The 15,791-nt window shown below is 46.5% G+C and overlaps 1 protein-coding gene across 10 annotated transcripts in view; it reads left to right on the top strand.

The window, feature by feature from the left end:
• The window catches only part of frmd4a (FERM domain containing 4A), a 773,221-nt gene that overhangs the window by 633,936 nt on the left and 123,494 nt on the right, over positions 1 to 15,791 (top strand). For all 10 annotated transcript variants that reach the window (XM_072563058.1, XM_072563059.1, XM_072563057.1 and 7 more), the window contains one exon: positions 10,415 to 10,498. In XM_072563058.1, the coding sequence (XP_072419159.1) occupies positions 10,415 to 10,498 (84 nt within the window). The remainder of the gene's footprint in view (positions 1 to 10,414; positions 10,499 to 15,791) is intronic.

The following is a 15,791-nucleotide window of genomic DNA, read 5'->3' as shown; positions in this document are numbered from 1 at the left end:
CAAGTGTGGGAAGATGCACCTGATCAGCCAAGATCTCATTGACTGGCAGAGTAGGGCTAAAGGGGCTGAATGGCCTACACTAGCTCCTATTTCTTATATTCTTATTCTGTGCCTCTGTGTGTACCCACTGTGTATGGATCCCTATAATACAGATCCCAAATTACTGATTGCTGCTGTTGTGGCTGAGGTGATATTGCAGGGACATTTCCAGCATCTTCTAGAGCTGCAGTGCTCAGGACCATCCACCGTGGGAAGCCTTGTTGGTATCGGAGTTTCGGAATATCATTGGTATTTGAAATAAAGAATCTCTTGCTTGCTTATTGCTGCTAAAATCAGAAGTCACATGACACCAGGTTATAGTCACACAGGTTTATTTGAAATCACAAGCTTTCAGAGCGCCTATCACTACCTCACCACTCTGCTACCCTTCCCCTTTCCCTTTCTTTATCTGTAGCTCCCCCTTCCCCCATCTCTAGTCCTGAAGAAGGGTTGTACCTGAAATGTTGACTTCTCCACCTCCGAATGCTGCCTGGCTTGCTGTGTTTCTCCAGCCTCCTGTTTGTCTATTTTGGATTCCAGAATCTGCAGGGGTTTTTTTGTCTATAAGTGATTCCACACAAACCTGTTGGACCATAACCTGGTGTCATGTGACCTTTGGCTGTGTCCACCCCAGTCCAACCCCGGCACCTTACTGTTGCTGTCATTGGCTTCTTGCAGTTAGTTTTCCCTCAGGGTTGGGGTAGCATTGAAATCTGTTTCTGAAACCCTTACCTCTGGCTTTCTTCCCTTGAGACTGAACCTTGCTGTGTTTCCAGTCCTGGTCCATCTCCCACTGCACTCCCTCTTTAACCTATACATATCCAACACCCTGCGACCCATATTCCCATATCCTAACACACAAAGTCCTGTTCATCCACCACCCCAGTGCTCACTGACGTACATCCACTCCTGGTCAAATTCAGTGTAGATTTTTAAATAATTCCCATCCTTGTTTTGAAGTACATCCCTCGTCTTGTTTGCGTTTCTCCTCTTGCTCTGCTGCAGCGAGTCTAAAGGTAACAACATACTTGAATAATTATGCACACGCAATGCACAGCCAGGGACAGACCCACAGACATAGACAGAAGATATACACATCCACATGCATGCTTGTGTAGATGCATACATACATTTACATGTATGTGCAGATATATCCAGAAATTATTTTCAAATAATTTCCTGGAAAGTCCACAGTAAATTGTATCTAATTTGCCCTCATTTCCCATTGCCTCATTGGTTCACTGTCAACAGTCATTCTAGACCACAGTAATATTTGAGAGTTTCAGTCTGTGCTGCATTGTATGAGACAGGCAATTATTATACTGAGATTGGAAACTACGAACAGCTCTCTCCTTCTGAACACATATGGAATAAGGGCATAGCCCTATCATTAGCTCCACATTTACTCTTTCATTATAACCTGGTCTTTAATCATGGAATACAGTAGTATCCTGTTTCCTGCAAAAATCCCAAAATTGGGCAGTTTTCCGACAATTGGGAGAATTCAATGCAGCTAACTTTATGGAACGGCCCCTCCTGTTAGAAAGCTTCACTAATTACAGGTATCTCTGTGTGAGGTGCAAGCCGCAGAATCAGTTAAGAAGGGGGAAGAGTTTAACATTGCCCCATGTGGTAGCTGTAATGCATTGACGAGCAAACTCAATTGAAACCTCTGTATTTTAACCAAGCGGTTAACCCGTAAATCTGCAGAGGAAAGGAATTTCTTGAAGTTTGCGTTTGTAAGAACTGGATTCCAGTGTTTGAACTGGTCTTTAGTCATCGCAGCGTGAGGCATGTGTGTCCCAGTCAGGAATGCTCAGTCAGGTTTTGAGACACTGTGTGTGATGTACGTCTTGCTGCTGATTAAGGGATGAGTGAGCTGTTTAGGAAATTTCAATTTCCACTCGCACATTCGTAGTTCAGGTGACAGAAATGCAGTTGAGTGCTTCAACAACCCTGCTTAATAAATGGGAAAGGAGACTGCAGAAAGGAGAATACCTTTGCTTTTAAATCATTTCAGGTTCCATGGGAATTGTCTCAAAAATTGATTGTACTTTTGAAAAGAATTCTCTTTGCATATCAACGCAGAGACATTCTGCCGAAGGTGAGTTGAGGGCTCCTGGTTAGCTGCAGTTCCTGTGGTTACAGCCAATGGACAGCACTGCCTGTGTTTATATGTTGTCTCTCTATCGCCCACAAAAATATAGTTATCTTTACCAGAAAGTAAGCTTTGCGAGCGGACTATTGAAAGAAGCTGTTTAAAATAACGTTATGTTCTCAGTCAGCTGCTAGACGTGTGTGACCCTCATCTGCACACTGTACTCCACTGCGTAATGTGGGTCCATGGGTGAAATACAGGGAATTGAGTGTCCTGTGGCTGTACGTACACAGTACAGCTCAGTGCCCCGTGAATTTACAAGTAAGAGCCATGGATAGCCAGGAGAGAATCGACCAGCAAAATAGGAAGGTCTTTCAGAATCTGAGATCATGGGTAGATAGAAACCAAGCTGATTGGATACTCCATTGGACAGTCCCATTCCTGGAACAGGGATTGTATTATTTTTGAACAATTTACAACCAACGGTAGAGCTTGAAACCCGACCTATTTACACTTCCTAGAAGCAGCGCATGTCTGGGTTGAAAACAGTTTGGAACATTTAAATCTCAGAGACATTAAACTTGGACAGAGCAGGTCACAAAATCTATTCTCCGGCATCTCCCTTATCTTAAAACAAGTATAATCTTTCCTTCGTTAGCAGTTAATCAAGTGCATCTGAAAATTGGGAGCGATTGTTTCTGAAGTAGTGCAAACATCAGCAATTCACATCATCATCAAACCTGCTTTTCCATAAAACCTGCCCCAAGTCAGCAGCTGAACACAGACTGGCCTGAGAAGAAACAATGTCGACCATACTGTTCATACATGGAATGGTTGGTACAAATGTATATAGGAGATAGGAGCAGAAGTAGATCATTTAGCCCCTCAAGCCGGATTCGCCCTTTATTAAGATCATGGTGGATCTGTTTGTTACCCACAATTCCATGAGTTTTTCACTTTCCACAACAAGCTTTGATCTGGTAACTTGTCAAATACCTTCTCAAAGTCTAGGTACAGTACATCTACAGACTCCCCTTTATCCACAGCACATGTTATTCCTTTAAAGAACTCCAATAACTTAAACATGATTTCCCTTTCACAAAACCATGCCAACTCTTCCCCATTACCTTGAGCTTTTCTAAGTGCATAGCTGTAACCTCTTTAATGGTCAATTCTGACACCTACTCTATGGCAGATGTCGAGATAACTGGCCTACAGTTTCCTGCATTCTGCCTCCCTCCCTTCTTGGGCAGAGGGGTTATATTTGCTGCTTTCTAGTCCGATGAAATCTAGGGAACTTTAGAAAATTAACACTAGTGCATCTACTACCTCATTTGCCATCCCTTTTCAGAACCTAGAATGAAATTCACCTGGATCCAGAAATTGGTCAGATTCAAGCTCCCTTGGTTCGATTTAAACCGTTTGCCCTGTGGTTGTAATTTCACTGAATTCTTCTCTTCCTCTGATCTCCTCATTTGCAGACCCATTCAGATGTTTTTTGTAGCCTTCACAAAGTTTTTGTTCATGTCACCACTGTCACCTACACTTTACACTCTTTCTCTCTCCCTACAGAACTAACACTCATTTCACTGACCCCTTTTCCTTTCCAAGTACTTGTAAACCTTCTTGTTGGCTGTTTTTACATTCTGAGCTGGCTCCCTCTCACAGAGTCATACAGCACGGAAACAGATCCTTTGGTCCAACCAGCCCATGCTGACCATAATCTCAAGGCTAGTCCCACCTGTCTGCGCTTGGCCCATATCCCTCCAAACATTTTCTAATCATGAATTTATCCAAATGTCTTGTAAACATTAAAACTACCCATACCCATCACTTTCTCTGGAAGTTCATTCCACACACAAACCACTCTCTGTGTAAATAAATTGCCCCTCATTTTTTTAAAACCTTTCTCCTCACCTTAAAAATATGCCTCCTCAAGTCTTAAACTTGCCCATCCTAGGGAAGAGACACCTGCCATTCCCCTTATCTATACCCCTCATGATTTTTTTATATAAACCATACTTTAATTTCTTTCTCCTGATTAACCTTTTGATCATTTGTTGTCATTCTTTATATTCTGACCAATTATCTGTATGTTTTCTCTATAAATTTGATACTTGCTCTAACTGCTTTAGTTAACACCAGCAGTGGGTGCTCCCTTTAGAATCTTATACTTACTTCCATTTATTTTAGATGTAACATATTCTTCACTAGCTGGTATCTTAGTGACTGTTTTGTTTTAAGAGATGCTTCCATTCTCAATACACTCTGTGATCAATATTGGTTGCAACTCGTTGCAGGTTTTTGCTGCGGTTCCAGGTAATCATTAATATTTTAGTTTCCAGTAAAGACAGTTGCCATTAATAGAAAGCAACGAACATATTGCCAGCAGCTGACCTAGTAAATACATCCTGCCTTGTGTTCAGCAGCTCCTGTGATACCCTCCATTACTCCCGAAAGAACAGGTCTCTTTCTTGGAATGAGTCAGTGTAAAATATAAAGGAGTCTAATGATCATCACAAGGTCAAATGGTCCTGCTCTCCAAATCACAGCATTGTCCTTTTAATTATTCCTTTTTTCCCGTCCACCCCTGGCTATATCCTGCTCGAGGTTAATCTGGTTCTCAGAAGCTTTTCATTGAATGAGAATCCATCCTAAAACCTCGTCCAACTTTAGCTGTGAATGTTGTTGAAGAGCTGGTCAGTGTGGCTAATTCCAACGAGACATCATAGGATCCCTACAGTGTGGATGCAGGCCTTTTGGCCCATCAAGCCCACACTGACCTTCCGAAGAGCATCCCACCTAGACCCACACCCCTACTCTTTCCCTGTAACCCAGATTCCTCATGGCTAACCCACTCAACCTACACATACCTGAACACTATGGGTAACTTAGCATGGCCATTCCACCCTAGCCTGCACATCTTTGGACTATGGGAGGAAACCGGAGCACCCAGAGGAAACCCAGGCAGACACAGGGAGAATGTGCAAACTCCACACAGACAGTCGCCCGAGGGTAGAACTGGGTCCCTGGCACTGTGACACAGCAATGCTACCCCAGAGTATTTGTTGTCATTGTTCAAATGAGATGCCAGTCAGTTGCTAGAAAACTGACAATCTATTGTAACAATCAACACGTTGACCAGTGGCAGCCTTTAGTAAGCAGAGTAGTTCTTTATTTCTGCTAGATTGAACTTTATAGAGGTTTTGGTCTAGTTTGTGTTAAATTGTGCCTGTAGCTTGCAAAATTGTGTTTGGAAGAAATTATGGCGAAAAGTGGAAGTTCTTACTTGAGAACCAGCCACTGTGCTTGAAGTAAAGATCATAACAGGTGCAACAACAACTTGCATTTACAACACATTTAATGTAGTCAGCTGTCCTAATGGTTCAACACAGGAGCATTTATCACACAGATAGGCACCTGAGGGTGGAACCGAACCCAGGCCCCTGCCTCTGTGAGGCAGCAGTGCTAATCACTGAACCGCCATACTCAGTAGAACACTCCAGATCTTAATTATTCGCTGCATAAAAAGTATTTATTGTGTCTTGGAGACAGTAAGGACTGCAGATGATGGAAGTTAAAGTCAATAGATGTGAAGCTGGTAAAGCACAGCAGGTCAGACAGCATCCGAGGAGCAGGAAAGTCAACGTTTCCAGTGGATTCCTGGTTCTCGGATGCTATCTGACCTGGTGTACTTTTCCAGATTCAGAAATATTTTCTTGTGTTGACTTTGCCAGCCTACACCATGAGTCACTGCCTTGGGGAAATGGTGAAGGTGGGAAAGGGCATGACAGAACAAGTCAGGGGACAGGAGAAGCAATTTGAAACACTGGAATTAAATATCTTCTTGTTGCCTTGGGAAACTGAAATGACATCAGATATTTGCTGATGCAGCTGTGAAAAAGAAAAAAAAACCTGTCCTCAAACCAATTTGTTCTTGATGTGTTTCAGGCCGATTTTATTTTTGTCAGGACTGTTTGTTTTACAGCACATGGCTCCTGATACTTCTCAAAAGCCTTGCGATGTGCGTTTCACCTCTGGGAGACTGTGTCACTGGCACGTCAATGGTTCTGTTACAAGGAACAGTTGCAACACGTGGTCTCGAGGGCATTGGCTATGGGGAAAGGTTAAATAGGCTGGGATTGTTTTCACCAGAAAGGTGGCAGCTGACAGGAGACCTGGGAGAGGTCTACAAAATTATGATAGGCATAGATAGGGTGGATAGTCAGAGGTTCTTTTCCTAGGGTTGAAGTTTCAATTACAAGGGGGCACAGGTTTAAGGTGAAAGGGGGCAAATTTAAGGGAGATGTGTGAGGGAAGTTTTTCACACAGAGAGTGGTAGGAGCCTGGGAATGCACAGCCAGAAGAGGTGGTGGAAGCAGGCACGTTGGAGACATTTAATGGGCATCTGGATTGTTACAGAATAGGGAGGGAATAGAGGGATACGGACCGAATAAGGGCAGAAGGTTTGTTTTGTGGTTTAGTCAGGGCATGATGATCAGCGCAGGCTTGGAGGGCCGAAGGGCCTGTTCCTGTGCTGTTTTGTTCTCTTGGTGCTCTTCTTGTCTTACACTGGGCATTACCAAGAGGCCGGGGCCGCTCTCAAAGATTGTGTTTCTGGTGCTTCAGTACATTAGGGTGACCAACTGATGTTGGGGGGGTGGGACGGGTGTGTGTCATTAAACAACCAAGACACACGTTAATTATCTTGTCAAGCCTCCGTTGGAAGGTCACCATCACTCACTTGACTATTACAAGTTAATTCAACTTTAATTTTATAACCAGAATATGTTGATTTAAAGAAGAAGTTGATAAGAAAACCAGGCGGGACAGGTCAATGTGGTTCTCTCCCAAACTGACTGTGTAAACAAAGATATCAGCAGCCAAGAAATAATCTAATCGTATTGTACATTTCAACACAATCAAGCTTTATTTCGTTGCTGGAGTGTAAAACTAATGCTATGTCCCTATTTGGGAATTCGAACCTTCAATTCTAACCTTCAGTAAGACAACACTCTCTATTGTTGGACATAATTATTGATTGATAACATTTCAAACTGTTTACCAGCCAGCCCTAAATATTCTTAGCATTTCCTCAAAGTGCTGCGTTTCTCAAAGTTCCAGTGAGGTTTACAGCTTCCAATTGTGGTAGCTGTTGGGGCCACTAAATTATTGAATTATAGCAGGAGGCCATTCCGCCCCAATGGCCATTCTGAACCAGGTTTGCCCACCTGTTTCCAGGGCAGCTTTGGCTGGGAGCTGGGCGGAGGGAGGGTAAGGGGGGGGGGGGGGGGCAGAGGGGGGTGGGTGGGGTGGAAGGTGGGTGGTCACCTGCCTGAATTAGGAAGGATATTTCAGAATCAAACCTGGAACAACGAGACTGAGGGACTGAGCAGATGAGGCTGTTTGCTCACAGTCCATTCAGCCCAGGTCCCTGGGTTATCCCCAGGACGAGGACTAATCCTTGCTAACTGCACGTATCATGTGTGAAGGGGTTTTTCACACATTATCAGCACTCTTCCTATTGCATAAAGGGGTTACACACCCCAGTTACAGCCCCCTTCAGCACCTCCAGCCTAAATGATCATTCCTCACTGTTGAACGTCCTTCCCCATGATTGGCACCATTCTTGGAAGACTGGGAAAGGGAAGAGGAGGGCGATTGAATTGGAAGAGGGGAGAGGAAGGGTGTGGGAGAGGGGAGGGGAGGGTCATGGGAAGTGAGAGAGGGGAGGGCGATAGAAGTGAGGGTCATTGGGGGTGAGGGTTATGGGGAGTCGGAGAGGGGAAGGACAGGTCATTGGGAGTGGAGGAGGGCATGAGGGTGGTGGGATTTGATGTTACTGTGGCAAAATGGGCAAATGGTAATTTCTCGTAATGCTGCTATAAGTGCTCATATTGAATAAAGAACAGTGTTCAGAAATTTAATTCTTTCTAACTGCTTGGTGACACAAGAGGGGGACTTTGTCCTCTCCATGACCCAGTTGTAAAGTGCCCGGAGGGTCACCCATTGGACCTGCCCATTCCAAGGTGCCCTTACCACTTTACTGTGTCAGGCACTCGCTGGGCAGAATGAATGCTGCAGAATATGTGCTCATTGGACGGATTTAACACCAGCTTCTCTCAAAAAAAAAGGATGCTGCATGAACCAATTCCTTTTCATTTTCTCTTGATGACTTTGCAAGTGATATTCCTGAATCAGATAAAGGGATTGGGACTAATGCATCCAAGTTTTCTGAGCTGGAGTATAGGTCAGTGGAGAGCACTGAGAGGCTACAAACAGACATAGATAGGTTGAGTGAGCAGATAGAGGAGGAAGTGTGCAGTTATTCATTTTAGTCATTGGAATGAAAAAGCAGAATACTTTGCAAAACGTTGTCCATATGTGGACTAGGGAAGAAAGTAAGTAGAATTAAGGTCATAGATGAGCTGTTGTCCTGTTGAATGATCGAACGGCCAAATAGAGTCCTCCTGCTGCTATGGATGTGTTCTTGTGAAGTGCCCTTCAGTCATGCCTTTGAACATCAAGAAACATCAACGATCCCACTTTGTCTCCATCTGACAAACTCTTGGGTAATCCAGGGCCTACATTGCTAGTCAAAGATCCAACCAGTGTCTTAAAGCTCCCATTACATGAAATCTGCTGTATTGATGGAATTTGTTGTTCACCGTTTGCTGATGGACTGGTACGTGCCCTGTGCTGGTCGCTGATAAATGGAAATGTGTGTTAGCTCATTTTAAACATGTGCCATAGCTCTCGCATTCCTGGGTTTGCTGCTACATCACACACACACACACACACACACACGTATATACACACTCACTCATACACACACACACACTCTCTCTCACACACACACACACACATACACTCATACACACACACAGACTCTCTCACACACACACACACACACACTCATACACACACACAGACTCTCTCACACACACACACACATATATACACACTCACTCATACACACACTCTCTCTCACACACACATGCACATATATACACACTCACTCATATACACACACACACTCTCTCACACACACACACACACACACTCATACACACACACAGACTCTCTCTCACACACACACACACATATATACACACTCACTCATACACACACTCTCTCTCACACACACACACACACACACACACTCACTCATACACACATACAGACTCTCTCTCACACACACACACATATATACACACTCACTCATACACACACTCTCTCTCACACACACACACATATACACACTCACTCATACACACACACAGACTCACACACACACACACCAAAGAGGGAGGGCTGTGCAGCTGAACTCACTGCCTGTGCAGCAAAGATAAACATCTTGTGTGTACAAGACCGTATTATATTTCAGTATTAATGCTCTTTAAAACAACTGCCAAAACCTGGAGCTGCTGCCTTTCAGTATGGGACACTAAGCCCAACCAAAAGCAGCCTTGATCAAGTTTCACTTCGCATAGTTACCCCCATCACAATAACTTTTAAATTGTGACTGGACCGAGGTTAAGGAGTTCAGTGATGGCAGCTACAGTGTAAAACACACTGCTGTGTCATTGAACACATGAGGTTTTAGTCTGAGGGAGAGTGTCTGAGGATCAGACTTTTAACCTTCTCTCTGATCATGAACAGAAACTTCAAAACTATTCAGGAAGTTACACACAACAATCTCAGACAAAGAGGAGTTTGATGGCTAGGCCATCAAGTAGTTTTGTGGAGCCTCAGATTATCTGGAGATCCTCACCATTGAGAGTTGGTATGTCCTCACTGCCACAGACTGGGCTTTGTGTTCTAGAACAATCTTAAAATAAAGTCAGGATAGGAGGGTGGGCCCTACTGTCCCCCTCTTTAACTCTTTTTTGAGGGCCTGTAAGGGGGGGGTCAACATTCCCCCCATCACATCTGTCCCTCAAAACTCCCCGAATGGGTCAGACCTGTTGTTGTTCCTGTGGTGCTGAGGGACAGGGAATGAGGGACAGGGAACGAGGGACAGGGAACGAGGGACATGGAAGGAGGAAGTGAAACTGACTCAAGTTCCTGACCACACAGCTACACTGAGACTCAGTGTCGATTTTTTTCAAAGAAAAATATCATTGGAGGCTTTTTTTTTTCAATCGCGCTGAGGAAAAGTGCTATTTCTTTGCTAAAAAGGAACAGATGTTCCAGAATGTTCCATGTGGACCTGTCACTACGAGAAACACAGTTGCTGGATTAACTTGACATCCTTTTTATTGCTTTCTGTTCCAGCAATGAAGTCACAAGGGCCGACCTAAAGAAATTGCCAGTGCTGCCCACACAAGCTCTGAAGGACCATCCATCCCTGGCTTATTGGTGAGTCTCACGGCCTTCTAATGCGATTTACACTGCACAATGTTCACATTCTGTGGGACAGTTGTCTCCTTAGCTCATGTGAGCTGTCAAAGGCGAGGGTATCAACGCACAGTTAATGATTTTTAGTCCCTCGTATGTAGTCGTGCAGACGGAGTAAAGTTTCAGTCAGCGACCATAATGAAGTGGCTCCGCCTCCATTTGTGTGTTTCTTTGTGTTTTCTGCTTCCCTGTGGGTGGATCACTCTGGATCTCCCCCTCACTCTGTCTTAGTTCCTTTTATGCCCGGGTTCAAGTACCCATTCCCCACCCCAAAAAAAAACAGAAGTGTGTAATAACATCTCTGAGCAGGTTGATTAGAAAATGCCCATCCCTCGTCCACTTCCTCATTGGATTCCTTTTCCAGCGTTTCCCATCAATGGTTCCTGCCTCTATCTGCTCTCTACTCTAATGAGAATGCCCATATCTTTCTCAATTGATGGAAATTTGCTAACTTCCTCCCTTCTCCAGCCAATCCCAACACTTCCTCATTCATCCTCCTCCTTATCTCGAACACACCCAGCTCATCAACAACTTTGTTTTCTCGTGTCTCTGTTCCCAAGCAAGATAATATTCAGAGCAAACAGCATTCTCTTCCTAAGATTCAGGGAAGGCAATGGCTGAGTGATGCTGTTGTTAGACTGTTAACCCAGTGACCCAGCTAATGTTCTGGGGACCTGGGTTCGAATACTGCCATGGCAGATGGTGGAATTTGAATCCAATAAAACTCTGGAATTAAGAGTCTAATGATGACGATGAATCCATTGTCAATTGTCAGAAAAAGCCCATCAGGTTCACTAATGTCCTTTAGGGAAGGAAACTGCCATCCTTACCTGGTCTGACCTACATGTGACTCCAGACCCACAGCAATGTGATTGACTCTTAACTGCCCACTGGGCAATTAGGGATGGGCAAATAAACACTGGCCTAGCCAGCGACGCCCTCATCCCGTGAATGAATAAAAAACTTTCTTTGTGATAATGTGTTCTGACCCAGTTATCTGTGGGAATCTCAATTCTCCAGATTTCGCAGTCACATCTCCCAGCATCTGTCATAAACCGACTCGATTACAAATGAGTGAAAAGACCTCACATTCATTTGGAGTTAGTCTCCATGTGAAAGCCACATGACAAGCTGTCTTGCTGTCACAGCGATTTCAGGACAGTATGATACTGGCTCTGCATTTTTTCCCTTTGCTGTCAATTTGCTTTATATATTTTTTTTAAGTCTAAAGTCCCTTCAGAAGTTGTGGAAAATTTATTTTGCACTCCAGAAGATACATTCTGCTTTCCCTGTGAAGAATCTTTTGTGAAGAAAGCTTGTTCCAAGGACAGGTCAGCAAAACATAGTGGACCTGCTTGTGTGATCTGTACTGTGAGGTGGAATTAAAAACTCTTAGGGCATCTTACAGCTCCAGCCAATCACCCCACCTCAGCCCGGACTCTAATCCATCAGTGCTGACTCTGTCTTGACCCTTTCTCTCCTCTGAGTGTCAGAAGGTTGTGAACCAGTGTGTTATAATGAGGTTATCTGAAGTCCTGATTAGTTTCCGGTTCTCCCCCATCTGTCCTTGTTGACCCACGTGGTGCAGCAACTCCTCGATGTTAGAATTGTTATGTTTGTTTTCACATCTGTTTGTGGACTCTCCACGTGGGGTGAACAGCAATGTGTCCAATGGCTAGACTGCACTCCTGAGTGACGTTAGGGCACATGGGACTAGGATCTGAGTGAAGGAAGTTCTGGTGAAACAACAACCAAAGTTGCTGGAAAAGCTCAGCAGGTCTGGCAGCACCTGTGAAGAGAAATCAAAGTTAACGTTTCAGGTCCGGTGACCCTTCCTCGGAACCGGGTTCTGGTTCTGGTGAAGTCCAACTCTACCACATCCCTCTAACTCCTGGTAACTGAATAAATGTTCATCGATTTGCATTGATACGGTGCCTGTGCTTCATGTGCCCAAAGCTCCCTCACTCTGTTGTGAAGACAGGGAAAGACAGCAGATCTGATTGAATCTGAGTGTACCCAGGAGGTCAGGCACTGTCACTGTCTCAGAGAGCACCAGGATAAAGAAGGAGCAGGGTGTTGAATTGGCTAATCAGCCATAATCATATGGAATGGAGGAGTGGGCCTGAAGGGCTGAATGGCCTACCCCTGCTCCTCGTATCTATATTACTGCAGTATGAGCAGAGAGAAAGCCAGTGAGCTATGCCATGGTTAGGTATTCTATTCCTTGACACTTGTTTCAGCAACAGCAGGAAGAGGCTTCTTTTGGGATCATTGGTGTGAGACATTGCTGAAGTTGTAATGGCAGAGATGTGCACAGTGGGATCACTTGTGCAATCAGAAAGCCAGACCTTTATCTCCATAACTCAGTCAAAATGTTGTAACTCGGACTGAGTGGCTCCCAAATCGCTGTTAAGAGCTTCAATATGAAATGGCTGAAGTAATCTCAAATCCTTCTCCCAGTGGTGAGAACCCTCTTATATTTGACACAGTTGCCACTAATTGAGCCATTACAGGCAGAAAGGTCATAAACATCAGAGAGCTCAGGCACAGACAATTCCCAGTAGTGTGGCAGATAGTGTCCTTCTGAGGTTACGGTTAGGCCTATGTTTAGCAGAATGTACAATGAGTTTACAACAACCACATTTCTGATAGGTGTCTTTTGAGAATGCATCACTTCAGAGAAACTTGCAAAGCTGCTCCCTCTCCCAGCACTGTCATTTATCAAATTGCAGAAACTGACATAGTTTAAATTGGATGCACTGCTTTTAAAAGGAGTGAATATTGTCAGGGGTTCCTGAGCCCATCCATTTGCACTCTAATAACCGTCCCCACTTTAGCTCAATGTGAGTTCATTTGTAATTCAATTCTTTCAGTTCCTCTGCTGCAGCCTGTATTGCTGTGGCTCTCCCCAGAGCCCGATCTCACAAATCCCAACAGCTATACGTTGACCAAACAGCACAAGCACAGGCCATTCACCCATCCAGTCCCTGCTGGTGTTTTGTGTTTCACTTACCCCTTTATCCTTCCTGATGTAATCTCTCAGCATTTCCTTCTCTTCCCCTCTTCCTCTTGTATTGATCAGGCTCCCCCTTTAAATGCTTCAATATGTTTCACCTCAGCCACTCCAATGGGAGCAGCTTCCACACTCTGACCCACCAACTGGGAAGGGCATCTCTCCTCAATCCCCATTGGAGTTCCTGGGCAATGCGGAAATGAAGGTGTTTATCGAGAAACTATATAAGGGAGAAAAATAGTTCACAAGACCTTAGTTCTTCTGTTAGTGAAGCTGCAGGAATGTGAAGTTGTTTTGAATTGTGTCAAAGCCTCAGACAAAAACGAACACAAATCTGTCCATGCCCTTGCTGACACGATGGGGTTTGTCAAACAGTGCTCAGCTTTTCATTCACAGTTTATTGCTACATAAAGGAGCAGAGACCAGAGGCTGGTGTGGGACAGGGCTGTGAGGGTGGAAAAGGGGCTGTGAGGGTGGGGATGGGGCTGCGAGGGTGAGGACAGGGCTGTGAGGGTGGGGACAGGGGCTTTGAGGGTGGGGACAGGGCTGTGAGGGAGGAGATGGGGCTGTGAGGGTGGGGACGGGGCTGTGAAGGTGGCGACATGGCTGTGAGGGTGGGGACAGGAGCTGTGAGGGTGGGGACGGGGCTGTGAGGGAGGGGATGGGGCTGTGAGGGTGGGGATAGGAGCTGTGAGGGAGGGGACGGGGCTGTGAGGGTGGCGACATGGCTGTGAGGGTGGGGACAGGAGCTGTGAGGGTGAGGACGAGGCTGCGAGGGTGGGGACGGGGCTGTGAGGGAGGGGACGGGGCTGCGAGGGTGGGGACGGGGCTGTGAGGGTGGGGACAGGAGCTGTGAGGGTGGGGACGGGGCTTTGAGGGTGGGGACGAGGCTGTGAAGGTGGCGACATGGCTGTGAGGGTGGGGACAGGAGCTGTGAGGGAGGGGATGGGGCTGTGAGGGTGGGGATAGGAGCTGTGAGGGTGAGGACGAGGCTGCGAGGGTGGGGACGGGGCTGCGAGGGTGGGGACGGGGCTGTGAGGGTGGGGATAGGAGCTGTGAGGGTGAGGACGAGGCTGCGAGGGTGGGGACGGGGCTGCGAGGGTGGGGACGGGGCTGCGAGGGTGGGGACAGGAGCTGCGAGGGTGGGGACAGGGGATGTGAGGGTGGGGACGGGGCTGTGAGGGTGGGGACAGGAGCTGTGAGGGTGGGGACGGGGCTTTGAGGGTGGGGACGAGGCTGTGAGGGTGGGGACGGAGCTGTGAGGGTGGGTACGAGGCTGTGAGGGTGGGGCGTGGCTGTGAGGGAGGGGACGTGGCTGTGAGGGAGGGGACGTGGCTGTGAGGGTGGGGACAGGGCTGCGAGGGTGGGGCCGGAGCTGCGAGGGTGGGGACGGGGCTGTGAGGGAGGGGACGTGGCTGCGAGGGTGGGGTCGGGGCTGCGAGGGTGGGGACGGGGCTGTGAGGGAGGGAACAGGGTTGTGAGGGTAGGGACGAGGCTGTGAGGGTGGGGACGTGGCAGTGAGGGTGGGGATGGAGCTGTGAGGGTGGGGAGTGGGAAATGGGACTGTGCTGGTGGGTATGTGAGTTGTGAGGGTGGAGAGTGTGGGAACTGTGAAGGTGGGAATTGGGGATGGGCTGTGAGGGTGGGGAATCGGGATGGGGCTGAGGGTGGAGATTGGGGGAGTTGTGAGGGTGGGGAGTTAACCATAATTTTGCACAAAGGATTTCCCTTCTGTTTCCTGTCGATGGGCATTATAGTGGCAACCCAGTCTAAACCGCTCCCACTCTCATTATACCGTGTATAGCATCCTATTGAATGGTGGAGCAGGCTTGAGGGGCTGAATGGCCTCCTGCTTTTCCTGTTCAATACAGCCCTTTCCAGCTAGGCCACCGCACTCTGTGGAATGGAACCACAGGAGCTGGCCTGGGTTGGTAGGCTCCTTTAGCTCAGTTGGCTGGATGGCTGGTGAGTGATACTGATAGTGTGGGTTCAATTCCCACACCAGCTGAGGTTGCAATGAAGGACTCTCCTTCCCAACCTCTCCCCTTGCCTCAGATATGGTGACCCTCAGGTTAAACCCCCACCCGATGCCTCTCTTTAGTATGTTATGATAAGTTTTTCTGCACCTGCTCTCATATTAATCTTTGAGGACCCTCGCGGTGAGAGTGAATTCACTGTCGCTCGCTGGCTATTGAAAAAGAAGCGAGGTGAAGCTTCAGAAATTGGCAGAGTTAGCTGAGG

The sequence above is a fragment of the Chiloscyllium punctatum genome, chromosome 44 (assembly GCF_047496795.1).
Source record: "Chiloscyllium punctatum isolate Juve2018m chromosome 44, sChiPun1.3, whole genome shotgun sequence".
Classification (NCBI taxonomy): domain Eukaryota; kingdom Metazoa; phylum Chordata; class Chondrichthyes; order Orectolobiformes; family Hemiscylliidae; genus Chiloscyllium; species Chiloscyllium punctatum.
This window is presented reverse-complemented; position numbering and strand designations above follow the sequence as displayed.